This window comes from Lutra lutra, chromosome X (assembly GCF_902655055.1).
Source record: "Lutra lutra chromosome X, mLutLut1.2, whole genome shotgun sequence".
NCBI lineage: Eukaryota > Metazoa > Chordata > Mammalia > Carnivora > Mustelidae > Lutra > Lutra lutra.
In genome coordinates this window covers 28867759-28883285 of record NC_062296.1, presented here as the reverse complement: position 1 = coordinate 28883285, position 15527 = coordinate 28867759, and the positions used below count along the sequence as shown (strand labels likewise).

Below are 15527 nucleotides of genomic sequence, written 5' to 3'. Positions count from 1 at the left end.
TGGACTGAGTTGCTAGACACTGAATGATCCTACCATACCTCTTTTTTTTTTAAGGTTTTATTTATTTGAGAAAGAGCATGATCAGGGTGGGAGGGTGGATGGGGGGAAGGGACAAAGTTTGAGGGAGAAGCAGACTCCCTGAGCAGGGAGCGGGATGCAGGACTCAGTCTCAAGGCCTTGAGATTATGACCTGAGCTGAAGGCAGATGCTTAACCAGCTGAGCCACCACCCACACACCACCCCTCCCCCAACTGTACCTCTTAAGGAAATCTATTCCTGAGGTTGTGATAGGCATGGGTTAGAGCAATGGCCTGATGGTGGGAAGCTGGGATTTGGTAGGCCTTGTGCTTTAGTAATGCAGCAGCCCATCTTCCGAAGGAGGTAATAAATGAGGAGTGTCTGAAGTTCTAGTTGGTGTTGGTTGTCTGCAGACACACTCTTGGCTTCCATTGCTTTACCTCCACAGCCTGATCAAGGTGCTAGGGGAAAGACATGGACCTTAGACATACCTGAGAGAGAATCACAGATGACTCTATATGTGCTAGATCAGGTTTTACTAAGAAACCTTCTGATGAACTTCTCTAGAGATTAGATCCTCTGGTAGGTGCCATATCACTCCATTAAACTTGTGATTTAACCATAGTTTACCTTATAGAGGTTGATACCTTTCAAAGGTTCAAAGTTCAGGAGAGTTTTGTTAAAGCTAGATAAAATAGAAGTCTAACCACTGCTTGGCAGTTTTGATCAGTGTGACAATGTTAATCTGTGATGGTTGTAAGTACTTAATTCAAACAAATTAAATTGAGGCACAGGAATTATTAGTGTGTATGTTTGCTAGGTTTAATTTAGGGAACATACCCATGGAATTAATTTTGTATAGTGCTTCTGATTTTCCTACTAGTGAACAGTTATTGGAGGATAATTGTATAAATATACTTAATTCATAAGATAGTTGAAGGTGGTTCTCTAATATGCGTTAACTGTACTTGATGACCATCAGCCTTTCAAATATTCTCTGTCCTTCATCTTGTCAAGATTATCTTACTAATTGGTTTTGATTAGAGTTCTTTTTCTTTTAATTTAAAACCAGAATTTGATTAAAGATATATAAACTTAAGGTATGTGTATTTACTAAAGAAATGCCAGAGCCATGTGTTATTCAGCATTCATTTAGCAAATGATTACTTTTCCTGGCACTGCTTTAGGTACTGGGTACATAGTGGTAGACAGAACAAAGCCCCTGCTCTCATGGAGCTCACATTCTAGCGGGGCAGGGAAGAGACAAAAAAAATAATCAAGTCAACAGGGTCGTTTCAGATGGGGATAAGTACGATGAAGAAGTGGAAAATATAGATAATGTGATAGAAAGTTAAGCAGGTAAGGATATTTTAAGGTGGTCGGGGAAGGTTTTTCTAATGTGATAACACTTGAGCTGTCACTCTAAGGTGGTAAAAAACCATCCAGTTGGCCACAGTGTGATTGTGGGGTTATGGTGGACAAGGGAGGTGAGAAATAAAGAAGGTGTCAAAGATGTAGGCCTTCATGGGTTGTGGTAGAGTTAGGATTTTTTTTAACCTGACACTTTAAACTCCATGAAACAACTTTTCAGCTTGAAGATACCGGAAATCCTACAGAAATGTCTCTTAACGCATTAAATCTTCAGCATTATGTTGATCTGGAGTAATTTTATCACATCACCTATCATGATCATATCCCAATACTTGTATAAGTGCTACCTTCATGCGTACATCGTTATGTGCCTTAGGTTGCTTATCTGTCAAAAATGGTTATTGTGACCTTCTCTGACTCAATCATGTGTGCCAAAAATTATGAAAAGTTTTTTTTTCAGTATCATTAATAGCATTCAAATTGCTATACTTCTGTAAACATAATGACATTTTAGAATGGAGACAAATACTATGTTTACATTTGCAAATGTGTAATTGTCTTATTTTACCAGAATTATTTTTTCCAGCAGAAAAGCGGTATCCATTTCTACGTTGTCTAACCTCCCAAATATATATATATATGTACGTATGTGTATATGAATGTATACGTAGATATATATGTATTTTTGGTGGGTTTAATTTTCATCTGTTACTGTTTGGAGGACTTTAACTTCTGTTGTCTTGATTCCTTTCATCTAAAGCATGTAGCATTTTTAAGAAAACTATTCTCTGAATGTGTTTTTTTACATTATGTACTTTTATATTTATGCATATTTATGGAGCAATACTCTGGGAAAAATAGGAATTCTGATTCTTGCTTTAAATCCTTCATCTTTTTTTTTTTAAATCCTTCATCTTTTAAGCTACAGAGGTACTCAGTAGTTTTTACCTTCCTGTATGGTTCTTAATGTCAAAAAGATGGGCACATTTATAGGAAAATAACTTAATGCCATAGAAATCCGAAAATTGGGCGCCTGGTTGGCTCAGTGGGTTAAGCCTCTCCCTTTGGCTCAGGTCATGATCTCAGGGTCCTGGGATGGAATCCTGCATCGGGCTCTCTGCTCAGCGGGGAGCCTGCTTCCTTCTCTCTCTCTCTCTCTGCCTGCCTCTCTGCCTGCTTGTGATCTCTCTCTGTCAAATAAATAAAATCTTAAAAAAAAAAAGAAATACCAAAAATTGCTGACTAGTAGTAACCTTATACAAATCACATTTTCCTGCTTAGCATAAAATATCTGGGCATCTTCCTCAGACAAACATCTAAGCCCTTTATGAAAGGCCTTTGCTTTATTAATGCTGTGTTTTCTAATTTGTACCCATCTTAAGCAGAATTTTAAAGAAGTCATCATTTGATCTGTTTTTCTTTTCTTTTTATTATAGGAAACTGAGAACACTGCACACCAAGTTGGAAATGAGTCTCCTGTGCAAGAATTCAAACAAGATGTGTCTAAAAAGGTTGGTAAGATATAATGCCAGTATTAGTTTAACAGATGTCCTATGTACATGTTATATTTAAAGTGGAAAATTTTCTATATCATTTGAGTATAGTGCCGTGTATTTGGCAGATGTTCAGTAAATGTTCCTTGAATCTTGAGTCTGAGATTGAAGACACATCAGGCTTTTTAGAGGTCATTTCATAAGCAAACTAGTCTATCATTGTTCCTTTAAACAATATTTTGAAAAATGTTTTGTAATGTATTTTTATTTTTTATGCTCTGTTTTTATAGAATAAGCTGTAGCTATTCTTGAAATTACTACCAAGAGTTAAAAAGGTTTTGAAAAGCTCCGTGCAGCAAATTCTGATGTCTTTAGGCGCTAGAGGTTACAAGAAGTCATTACTCTGATAATGCCTTTGATACCTTTTAAAGAATTGATGCTTTAGAGCTTTAGAGTTCGGTTTACTAGAAGAGACTGAGCACAAGATAACAATTTTGACAACGGGTAGTTCATAGAATCAGGAGAAAACCCGAGGAGAAAGGATGCCGTGTGTTCATTCAGTTACACTGCTTGTGAGTACTTTCTGGGCCTCTGGCCCCACGTTAGCCAGTGGGTTTCTGGAGACCAGCAACATGACACATTCTCTGTCCCAGAGTTTCTCAATAGTGACACTTTGGGCTGAATAATCTTTTATTGCGGAGGGAAGGGGACACTTTTCTGTGCGTCACAGGATACTTAGCAGCGTCCCTGGCTTCTGCCCACTAGACATCAGTAGATTCCTCCCTACCTGCACCCCGCCGTGGCAACTAAAAATGTCCTACAGACATCACCGGAATTCTGGGAAGGAGTACTAGGCCAGATCACCCTCGATGAAGATCCATTGTTCTTCCCTTACAGAATTTATAAATTTAATGGACTCTATATTTTAAGTGTTATTTTATTTTATTTATTAGAGAGGGAGAAAGAGTGGGGAGGAGCAGAGAGAGAGAGAGAATCTTAAGCAGACTCCATGCCCAGCATGGAGCCCAATTCCACAACCCTGAGATCATGATCTGGGCCAAAATCAAGAGTCAGATGCTGAGGAATGCCTGAGTGGCTCAGTCAGTTGAGCATCTGCCTTCAGGTCAGGGTCATGATGCCAGGGTCCTGGGATCGAGTCCCACAACAGGCACCTTTCTTGCCAGGGGGCCTGCTTCTCCTGTGTGCCATTCCTCTTGCTGTCCTCTCTCTGTGGCCCTCTCTGACAAATAAATAAATAAAATCTTAAAAAAAAAAAGTCTGATGCTGAACCAACTGAGAGACCCAGGTGCCCCATTGGACTCCATATTTTAATATTGATCAGCTTTTTTCCTTTAAAAGGAATTTTGGGGGGAGAAATGGTATTGTGTATCAGCATAAATAAGACAACAAAACTAATACCATTTTTTTTTCTTTTTAGATCAGAAGTTGCCCACAGTTCTACACTATAACAAACAGTGGTCTTAATTTTTCAGCATTCCTTTCAGCATTCCTCTCACCCATTTGCATGCATTTTTGTTTTTTTGGTTTTCTTTGCCTAATAATAATGTAGATAGAATTCTGTATTTTACTTTTTCCTCTTACCATTATTAGTTTTCGTCATATTTCTACACAATTTCAATATTCAATTTTCATTTGATAATGTCAGTTTCTATCTAATGTATTACAAGGCATCTAGCCATTTTTATTGTTGAAAACTTGAAATGTTTCTATTTTTTCCACTAGAGTTCTTCTTTTCCTTTTTAAGAATTTTTTCCTAGGATAAATAATAGTGTCCAAAAAAGGTGATTTTTAAGGAGACTTTAGAAACTGAAAAAATAGTAAACATTATGGAACAGTTGAGTGAAGCTTAAGGCTAAGTCTCACTTTAAGTTCTAGTCTTTTCAGTTAAGTATCACATCTGAATGATAAAGGCTGTGGGAATATACATTGCTCCAGGCAGGACACAGTCCCTGTCCCCAGGAGCTTATTATGTTTTAGTAGAGGCAATTAGTTAAACAAAACTGAATGTAAAGTGTTCGTATAAACTTACAAACTGTAATAAGAACAGAAAGGGAGATTTAACTTCCTGCTTGAGGATAGGAATGGGGAAGACCTCATGGAGGAAGTAACATCTGAGCTGGTTCTTGATGAATGGATAAGATTTGCACAGGCAGGGGTGAGAGTTGAAAGGCATAACCAAAGGCATGGAGAAGAGAAAATGAGCAGAATGGTTGCAGATGAGACTAGAGCCCCAAGTTAGGGCCAAACTGTGGGAATGCCTCTTATATCATTCTAAAACATCTGGTTTTATAGTCATTGGAAGATCAGTTTTTTGAAGCCAGGGGGGTGTTGTGGAGCCAACAGTTGCTTTAGCATGTTTATCTCTATGTTGGTGTCTTTTTTTAAATTTCATTTGTCATTATGCTCATTATGCCTTTATTAAATATAAACAACAAAACAATTTTGGGACTGACTACAGCACCATTTGCCATAGAGATCCTTTTAGTTTAAAGAAAGTACATTTTGGAAGTATGTCCAGGGGAGAATATGATAATTCTTTTGTAATACAAAGGGTGAAGTGATGGAGTTCGTATCACAGAAGATGAGAAGGGAAGATAAGAGGGTATGTCCCCTGTTAGTGTGTCTTTTTTTCTCTTCTATTTTTTTAAATTAACATATAATGTATTATTTGTTTCAGGGGCACAGGTGTGTGATTTATCAGTCTTACACAATACACAGAACTCACCACTACACAAACGCTCCCCAATGTCCATCATCCAGCCACCCCATCCCCCTCCACCCCCTTCTGCTCCAGCAACCCTCAGTTTGTTTCCTGAGATTAGGGTTTGTCTCCCTCTCTGGTTTGGTCTTGCTTCATTTTCCCTTCCCTTCCCCTATGATCCTCTGTCTTGTTTCTCAAATTCTTCATATCAGTGAGATCGTATGATAATTGTCTTTCGCTGATTGACTTATTTCACTTAGCATAATAACCTCTAGTTCCATCCACATCTTGCAAATGGCAAAAGTTCGTTTCTTTTTTGATGGCTGCATAATATTCGTGTGTGTGTGTGTGTGTGTGTGTGTGTGTGTGTACACATATATATACACATGCATGCATACACATACCACATTTTCTTTATCCATTGATCTGTCGATAGAATTCTAGGTTCTTTCCAGTTTGGCTATTGTGGACATTGCTGTTATAAACCTTGGGGTGCACATGCCCCTTCGCATCACTATGTTTGTATCTTTGGAGTAAATACTCAGTAGTGCAATTGCTGGGTCGTAGAGTAGCTCTATTTTCAACTTTCTGAGGAAACTCCGTGCTGTTTTCCAGAGTGGCTGCACCAGCTGGGATTCCCACCAACAGTGTTGCATCCTCACCAACATCTGCCATTTCCTGACTTGTTAATTTTAGCCATTCTGACTGGTGTGAGGTGGCATCTCATTGAGGTTTTGATTTGTATTTCCCTGATACCGAGTGATGCTGAGCACTTTTTCATGTGTCTGTTGGCCATTTGGATGTCTTCTTTGCAGAAATGTCTGTTCATGCCTTCTGCCCATTTCTTGATGGGATTATTTGTTCTTTGGGTGTTGAGTTTGATAAGTTCTTTATAGATTTTGGATACTAGCCCTTTTTATCCGATATGTCGCTTGCACATGTCTTCTCCCATTCTGTCAGTTGTCTTTAGGTTTTGTTGACTATTTCCTTTGCTGTGCAAAAACTTTTGATCTTGGTGAAGTCCCAATCTATGTTGGTCTTGATTCTCACTTTTCTTTTGGTCTTTCCCTGCCTGCTACCTCCTGAAACCCAGAAAATAAAAATTACAGGGTTAGGTACTACACGTAGGTGCCATGAGGGCTTGTCAAGAGGGGGAAAATATGGGCCTTGTGTTTCAAAAGCTAATATCTGCTATGGAGAAAATATTTATATAGAGCTAGCCCATATACTACTTTGTGTTTATATTATAGTTCATACTGTAGTGAATGGTAAGACTGATAGAAGTTTAGTGAAGGGATAAGGGATTGGGGAAGACTTAACGGTTTTTAACCTCATTTTAACCCCTCTTCTGGCATTAGCCTTTCCATTATGCATTTCAGACCTTTACAGTCACTTCATGCTCACTGCGCCCACATGTATCCTGTTCGCTTTCAGCAGATAACCTTGTTTCTGACTGCACGAAGATATTAGAGACTAAGAAGCCTGAATTTACACCGTTTCTGCTCTCACTTCCCTTACCTGCAAATTCGTTTTCATCTTTTGCCTCTTTTTCAAGTTTGAAAAAGTTTCAATTTAGTATTAAAGTTTCAATTTAGTATTTTTTTTTCTGTCCAAAGTAGCGTGGTATAATAATAAAAAACACTGGATTTTTGGGGAAAACCTGGATTTCAGATTTAACTTTGTAGTTTACTAGCTGTAGGACCTTGGACAAAATTTTTTTTCTTGGACAAAATTCTTAATGCCTTTACCTCAGATTCTTGTTTCTATAGAAGGGAGATAATCTAGCTATCTCAAGGCCTGCGTGATGATTAAATAGAAAATATGTGTGCAGGCCTAATACACAATAGACCCTCTTTCTTTTGTTCTCCAGGACTTTGCTATCTTACTTTCCATTGGCTCCTTCCCCTCAGCTTGTGAAAATGCTGGGTCACTTTCTTACAGCCTCTTCCATTTATAGTCAAGCCTTTTGAAAACATGGGTTGTGCTGGCTATCTCTATTTTGTCACCTCTTACTCATTCTTAAACCCACTGGCTTCTGTTATCACTGAGGTACTCAGTGCTCAGTAACCACCTAATTGACAAAGTAGGTGGACCCTAGTTAATATTCCTGTGTTAAAAGTGTGATCAGGGGCGCCTGGGTGGCTCAGTGGGCTGGACCTCTGCCTTTGGCTCTGGTCATGATCCCAAGGTCCTGGGATCGAGCCCTGTATCGGGCTCTCTGTTCGGCGGGGAGCCTGCTTCCCCCCCCCCTCTCTCTCTGCCTGCTTGTGATCTCTCTCTGTCAAATAAATAAATAAAATCTTTAAAAAATAAATTTTAAAAAATTTTTTAAAAAGTATGATCAAAACTAAGATAAGGGGCACCTGGGTGGCTCAGTTGGTTAAGTGACTGCTTCCCACTCAGGTGGCCCTGGGATCCAGCCCCATGTTGGGCTCCCTGCTCAGTGGGGAGCCTGCTTCTCCTTCTCCCTCTCCCTCTCTCTCTGCCTGCCACTCTACCGCCACCCCCCCCCCCGAGCTTATGTTCTTTCTCTCTCTTGGATAAATCTCTTTTTAAAAAAAGACTAAGGTAAAAATTTGAAGGTTGAGAAAAATCATTATGTGGACTATGCTGAGAAATCAGAGAGGAATATTATTAAGCAGCAGTTATGTCCGGTTCAAGTCAGCAAGAATTTGTGGTAAGCAAGATCAGGATGGCTCTGTGATACATTCTGCTAACTTTCTGGAGCCAAGGAATTGAGAAAGCAGAAGTCATCCATAGTTGGGCATGGTAGAAATATAAGTGGACTGGGAGATTTTATGTGGTAATAATGACAGTACTGGGTAGAAAATATCTTTTCTTTTAAATGTTGGTAGAACATATAGAAAACCCATCTGTAATTTTTAGCTACAGAGAAGAAATAAAACAGGAAAGGCCAAGATGAGCTGAGTGTTTGAACTCTTTTCGTGTTCCTGCCATTTCTCTGAATAGTGCAGTATTAGGTGTAGTTTGTTTAAGAATGTTAATCTCCCTGCATCTGCTGGCTTTTTCTGTCTTAGGCTTGAGTTCAGAAGTAAACAATTCTTTGTGCTAGGTGGTTTTGAGTCTCATGGTTTTGTTAACTAGGCTCAAAGCAGTAGGTTGTTACTGGATCTAACTTGGCATAAATATGTAAATGAAGAATGACGTGAAGAGTCTGAATGTAAATTTAGGTCTGAACTTTATTTTACAAGGTTGGTTGAACTTTGTGATTATACATGCTAACAGATTCCCTATTATAATGGTTAAAAGTTCAGATTCTGGAACCAAACTCCCAGGATTTTTGCCAACTTCATCACTTACAAGCTCTGTGTCCTGGGACAAATCACTTGATCCCTCTATGCTTTTGTTCCTTCATTTGTGTAATGATGATATTACGAATGCAGTCGCATATGGTTATTTGTAAAGATTAAAAATGTAGGGGCACCTGGGTGGCTCAGTGGATTAAGCCTCTGCCTTTGGCTCAGGTCATCATCTCAGGGTCCTGGGATCGAGCCCCCCATCAGGCTCTCTGCTCAGCAGGGAGCCTGCTTCCTCCTCTCTCTCTGCCTGCCTCTCTGCCTACTTGTGACCTCTCTCTCTGTGTCAAATAAAATCTTTAAAAAAAAAAAAGATTAAAAATGTAAAGTGTTAAGAACATTCCCTGGCACATAGTAAGTACTATGTAAATGATTAGCTGTTATGTTCTTGTAAATAGCCTCATTTTTTTAAAGCTGTTTTTTTTTAACCTTTTATCAGATTATTGAAAGTATTATAGAGGAGAGTCAGAAAGTACTACACCTGGAAGATGACTCCTCAGATTCCAAAGGAAAAGGACACTCTGACCAGGCTACTGCCAGTTCTGTCGTGGCTGGAACAGATCTTAGCAATATACCTGGACTATTAGCCATAGATCAAGTACTACAGGAAGATTCCAAAAAGGCAGAGAGTCAGAATGCAACTGAAGAAACTGAATTAAAATCAAAAAGACGTTTTCCTTCTGATGACACCTATGAGAAGTCAGTAGATGAAATCACTAAGTTAACTGAAGTAAGTTCAACTGAGCAACATCATGTGCCTGAAATGGAAACAGAAGTATTGAACAAGGAAGCCATGGAAGTCAAAGGAAGTGAGGTTCTAGAACCTGTGCCCTCAGACTCTTCATCCGCTAAAGATTTTGCTGCCATGGAAGAAGTGGCTCCCGCCAAACCCCCTAGACAGCTCACTCCAGAGCCTGACATTGTGGCTAGCACAAAGAAGCCTGTTCCAGCGCGCCCTCCCCCTCCAGCTAACTTCCCGCCTCCAAGACCCCCACCTCCGTCTCGGCCTGCTCCGCCACCAAGAAAAAAGAAAAGTGAATTGGAGTTTGAGGCCCTTAAAACACCTGATCTAGATGGCAAGTATTTAACTGAGAAATAACTTTTTGCGGAGAGATTCTGGAGTTGAAACTCTGACTTTCTGGTTTTGTTTCAGTTTATGCTATATACAACCACATCATGACCATGCCCAAGTTTTAAAAGTTATTTTAGTAATGAAAAGTGAGAATGTTTACATTGGTAGTAACTATGTTCTAAGATTTTAGTAGACTTCAAACTTTCAAATCTGTTACTATGGGAGACTTAAGAGGAATTGAAATGACTTGTTTGAACCCTGGTTTCTCCGTATATAAAATGAGAGTAATAAAACCACTTTCCTCATGAGATTGTTGGTAAGAATCAGACAAAGGTTAAAACACTTTTCAAGCTCTATATAAGGTCCTGTATAAATACTAGTTATTGCCATTATCCTCATCATCATTATTATTATCATCGTCGTCATTGCAGTTCCCAAAGAGAATATTACATCTGATACTCTCCTAAGTTCGAACATGGCTTCAGAGAATGCAGTCAAGGATTCCCAGCCCTCTCTTGACTTGGCAAGTGCTACCAGTGGAGATAAAGTAGTTACTGCCCAGGTTGGTGAATTCATGTTATATTTGATAGAGGCGTTAACTTTCTCTAGCTGTCCGGTTTGTTGCTTGTTGAACCTTCTTCTCCAGGCAGAATATTTCCTTGTCCTTAAAATCTAGCCTTCCTAAACCCCCTTTTTAGCTCTGCTACTGCATAGCTAGGTGATTCTAACAAACTATTTAATATCTGAGTTTCAGATGTCCCATTGATAAAATGAGGGGAAACCTTCCTTGGAAGGTGTCTTGCAAGGACGAAATGAGCTGAAGTATACCAAGTACCTGGCATGCAGTAGGCAATCAAAAAAATGAAAGATGCTGCTATTTGTAATATTATTATATTGTTAATAAACATCAACTATAGTCTTCATTTACCTTACCTGCAATGGTCAAAATTGAGGACTTCTATTTATAATATCCTCTACCTAATCATGAAACAAAACCTTCATATATAGGCTATATATCTATATATGAAGCAATAGAAAGCACTTGATAGCATGAATTTTTACCATAGCCCAATTTCTGGGACTCAAAGCTTACTTATGTGGTGGTTGTGGTAGGGACAGGTTAGCAAACTGGGAGATATGGCACTTCAGTCTTGTCATAGCCTTAGAACAGAGACTGGCAGTAGTGTGTTTTTGTAGAGTCCCTGAGCTAAGAATAGGCTTTGCATTTTTAAAGGATTATAAGGAAAAAAAAGAATATGTGATAGACATTATATGTGAAGCAGAAAGCCTAAAACATTTACTATCTGGCTCTTTATAGAAAAAGTTTGCCAAGCCCTGCCTTTGAGATAAGCACAAGTATAACCCTGATTAATGGCACTCTTAGTGCTGGCATTCTGATAATAGAGAACTGCTTTTGGGTCAGGTTCAAATGGAACATTTATTTGCTTTCAAGACGAAGACATTTTTCATGGGCAGCAATGTTTTTCAGCATGTTGGGAATAATAAAGGACCGAAATGGAGTATTTCATTTAAATTTTCACTAGGCTCCATTATGTGAATTATGGAATTCTTTAGAGCTATGTGTGGTAATGAATAATTGAGTGTTTATAGAAATTGACTCCATCTACTTTCTGTTTATAAAATTATAATTTTAGGAAAATGGAAAAGCACCTGATGGGCAGACCATAGCAGGGGAAGTGATGGGCCCTCAGAGACCTAGGTCCAACTCCGGGAGAGAGCTTACTGATGAGGTATAATTAGATTTGTTTTGTTCTTAACATAAAATATAAAAACCCTAATGAGAAGATGAGAAGTTCTTAAGATGAATAGTGGTGATGTTTGCACAGCATTGTGAATGTGCTTAATACTGCTGAGCTATATACAACTATAAAAATATTTTACCATGATTAAAAAAAATTTTTTAAGTTTATTGCTGTTAAGCAAAAATATATAATGTAGAGCAAAAAAGGAAAATTGATGATTTTCTTAGTTTTTAAACATTTATTTATTTATTTGTTTGTTTGTTTGTTTTTAAGCACTACATCCAGTGTGGGGCTCAAACTCACAACCCTGAAATCAAGAGTTACGTGGTCTACTGACTGAGCCAGCCAGGCATCCCAGTTTTGGGGTTTTTGTTTGTTTGTTTTTTTGGTTTTGTTTCTTTGTTTTTAAAGACTTTATTTATTTATTTATTTGAGAGAGAGAGAGAGAGAGACAGAGAAAGCAAACGGAGAGAGAGAAGCAGGCCCCCCACTGAGCAGGGAGCCTGACTCAGGGCTTAATCCCAGGACCCTGGGATTATGACCTGAATCAAACGCAGACGCTTAACTGACTAAGCCACCCAGGTACCCCAGTTTTTGTTTTTTTAATATTTTAGAACTTGTAACTCTAACTTAAAATTACCTTTTTTTTTTTTTTTTTTTTTTTTTTTGAGAGAGAGACAGTGAGAGAGAGCATGAGCGAGGAGAAGGTCAGAGAGAGAAGCAGACTCCCCGTGGAGCCGGGAGCCCGATGTGGGACTCGATCCTGGGACTCCAGGATCATGACCTGAGCCGAAGGCAGTCGTCCAACCAACTGAGCCACCCAGGCGTCCCTAAAATTACCTTTTTTATACCATTATGTGGTAGAATAAATGTATTGAGAACAAAGACCAAATTTAATAGAGAGTGGGCTTAAAAAGAACTTGATGTTATAATTACATGTTTTTATACTTGTTGGGTGATAATACAGTGTTATACAGACCCAGTACTTACTTACCATTAAAATTTAGTATATATTGATTGGCCAATTCTGAATAAAGTTTTGAAGTAAAATCTTAGTTTTGTTTCTTTTTTTTTTTTTTTTAAGATTTTTTTAAAGTAATCTCTACACGCAATGTAGTGCTCAGACTCAACCCCAATATCGAAGCTGCATGCTCCACCGACTAAACCAGTCATGCGCCCCAGTTTTCATTTCTTTTAAATGATACATTTTAAAAAATTATTGTACTTTGGAAAACAGTATGGCAGTTCCTCAAAACCTTAGACATTGAGTTACCATGATCCAGCAGCTTTACTCCTATGTGTACACCAATAGAAATGAAAATATATGTCTACCCAAAAAACGTACACAAGTGGGGCGCCTGGGTGGCTCAGTCGGTCAGGTGTCTGCCTTCGGCTCAGGTCATGGTCTCAGGGTCCTGCATAGGGCTCCCTGCTCAGCGGGGAGTTTCCCTCTCCTTCTGCCCTTCTTTCCCCCCGCCTGTGCTTGTGTGCTCTCTCTCCTCCCCTCTCTGTTATATAAATAAAATCTTTTTTATTTATTTATTCATTTATTTATTTTTTTTTTTTAAAGATTTTATTTATTTATTTGACAGAGAGATCACAAGTAGACAGAGAGAGAGGAGGAAGCAGGCTCCCTGCCGAGCGGAGAGCCCGATGCGGGGCTCAATCCCAGGACTCTGAGATCATGACCTGAGCCGAAGGCAGCGGCTTAACCACTGAGCCACCCAGGTGCCCCAAATAAAATCTTTTTTAAAAAAGTACAAAAGTATTCATAATAGCCAAGTGTGGAAACCACACAAATGTTATTTCATCGCCCATGAATGGATAAATAAAATGTGGTATGTCCAGTCCACATGGACTGTTTTTTGGCAATTAAAAGGAATGAAGGGGCGCCTGGATGGCTCAGTTGTTAAGCGTCTGCCTTCGGCTCAGGTCCTGGGATCGAGTCCCGCATCAGGCTCCCAGCTCAGCAGGGAGCCTGCTTTTCCCTCTCCCACTCCCCCTGCTTATGTTCCCTCTCTCGCTGTGTCTCTCTCTGTCAAATTAATAAATAAAATCTTGAAAAATAAATTAAAAGGAATGAAGTTCTGACACATGCTGCAGTATGGATGAACCTTGAAAACATGGTGCTGAGTGAAAGAAGCCGATCACAAAAGACCACATACAGGATGACTTAACTTATGTGAAATGTCTGGAATAGGCAAACCATAGAAACAAAGAGTAAAATAGTCATTGCCAGGGGCAGGGAGGAGAGGGGAATGAGGTATGACATTCAATGGGTATGGGGTTTCTTTCCGACATAGTGGAAATACTCTTAAATAAAGTTGATTGTTGCATAGCTCTGAATTGACTCAAAATCATTGAATTACACACTTGAAATGAGTGCATTTTGCAGTGTATGGATTGTGTATCATGAAAAAAGTCAAAAATTACTGTACACAATACTGAATGTATCTAGAAAGTGCTTAGCTTACATGTTTGAGGATTTTGAAAACTCAAAAAGATAATTAAATTATAGGTCCTCTTGGTGTTATTTTTTACCTCAGGAAATTTTAGCCAGTGTCATGATTAAGAACCTGGATACTGGAGAAGAAATACCTTTGAGTCTCGCGGAAGAGAAACTGCCAACAGGTATTAATCCTCTCACTCTACACATCATGAGAAGGACTAAGGAATATGTAAGGTATGGCCTGTTGTTACTATTTATCATTCGTAGTATTTCAGAGTGTTGAAGGTTTCTCTGTTAATGAACTACAACAGTTCCTAATTTGGTTTTACTCAGTCTTCTTTTTTTAAATTTGGGATTAAAATAGAGTTAGTTAATGTATGTATTCAACATTGTTCTCTCTTAAGAGCATACAGTTACTTGGGGGAAAACAGTATATATCCAAAATCTCTTAGTATTTCGTTTCTCTTCTAAAATGATTTCTGTAATACTGGAGACATTATTGAAGCATTTTAAGGGTGAAAAACCATGTGAAATGAAGACCTGGTTTCTGAAACCTTGCTTTAAGGACCACAAATTTTATAAGTAATTGTATTATCTGTGTAGGTCAGAAAATGGCTTTAGAGTGAGGTGATTGACTTTACTGTGAGATCTATGTAGATCGAAGAAATGATGATTGTGAAAGGAAATCTTAATAAAGTGTAATACATGATGTGCCTGAAGAGCAAAGAGGAAGCTAATTTGTCATCTCTGTGCAGCACGTTTTATCCAGCAAAAAGCCTTGTTGGTAGTAGGTTTTCCATAAGTTCCTAAATTGCTTTCACTTGGATTTGTACATTACACCATGCTTAACGATTCTATTCTTTGATCTCTCAAATCTTACATTCTCAGGATCATCATTAAAATTAAAGTATGTTAATGTAGTTTTATTCTGAGTACCTGAGTATATCGTATACATGGATTGTTGGGAGGTGTAGGGGAAATGGCTTCTTTTAAAATGACTTCTTCCCCTTCTTGTAGTAATGACGCGGCACAGTCAGATGATGAAGAGAAGTTACAGTCTCAGACGACAGATACTGATGGTGGAAGGTTAAAACAGAAAACGTAAGTTATAATACATTCCTTTTCTTTATTTCGCACATGAGTTACGGTACATCTCTTTATTTCAAGCATTTATTTAAAAAATATGTGACTTGCCATACTATTTTAAATCTGTGTTCTATCTAGTTTATAAGTCCATCTGCCACCAGCATTTCCTGTCCCCAGCCAAGGCATTAAGAGTTGTTCAAGGCTGTGTTGGTGGTCATTTCTGTAATATCTGACAA

At 38.6% G+C, this 15527-nt stretch overlaps 1 protein-coding gene across 2 annotated transcripts in view; it reads left to right on the top strand.

Moving 5' to 3' along the window:
• The window catches only part of WDR44 (WD repeat domain 44), an 89656-nt gene that overhangs the window by 34699 nt on the left and 39430 nt on the right, over positions 1 to 15527 (top strand). The window contains exons 3-9 of one of the 2 annotated variants that reach the window (XM_047716022.1): positions 2826 to 2900; positions 5455 to 5505; positions 9361 to 9997; positions 10425 to 10555; positions 11649 to 11744; positions 14303 to 14439; positions 15223 to 15306. In XM_047716022.1, the coding sequence (XP_047571978.1) occupies positions 2826 to 2900; positions 5455 to 5505; positions 9361 to 9997; positions 10425 to 10555; positions 11649 to 11744; positions 14303 to 14439; positions 15223 to 15306 (1211 nt within the window). The remainder of the gene's footprint in view (positions 1 to 2825; positions 2901 to 5454; positions 5506 to 9360; positions 9998 to 10424; positions 10556 to 11648; positions 11745 to 14302; positions 14440 to 15222; positions 15307 to 15527) is intronic. The other variant, XM_047716023.1, reaches the window with a different exon arrangement.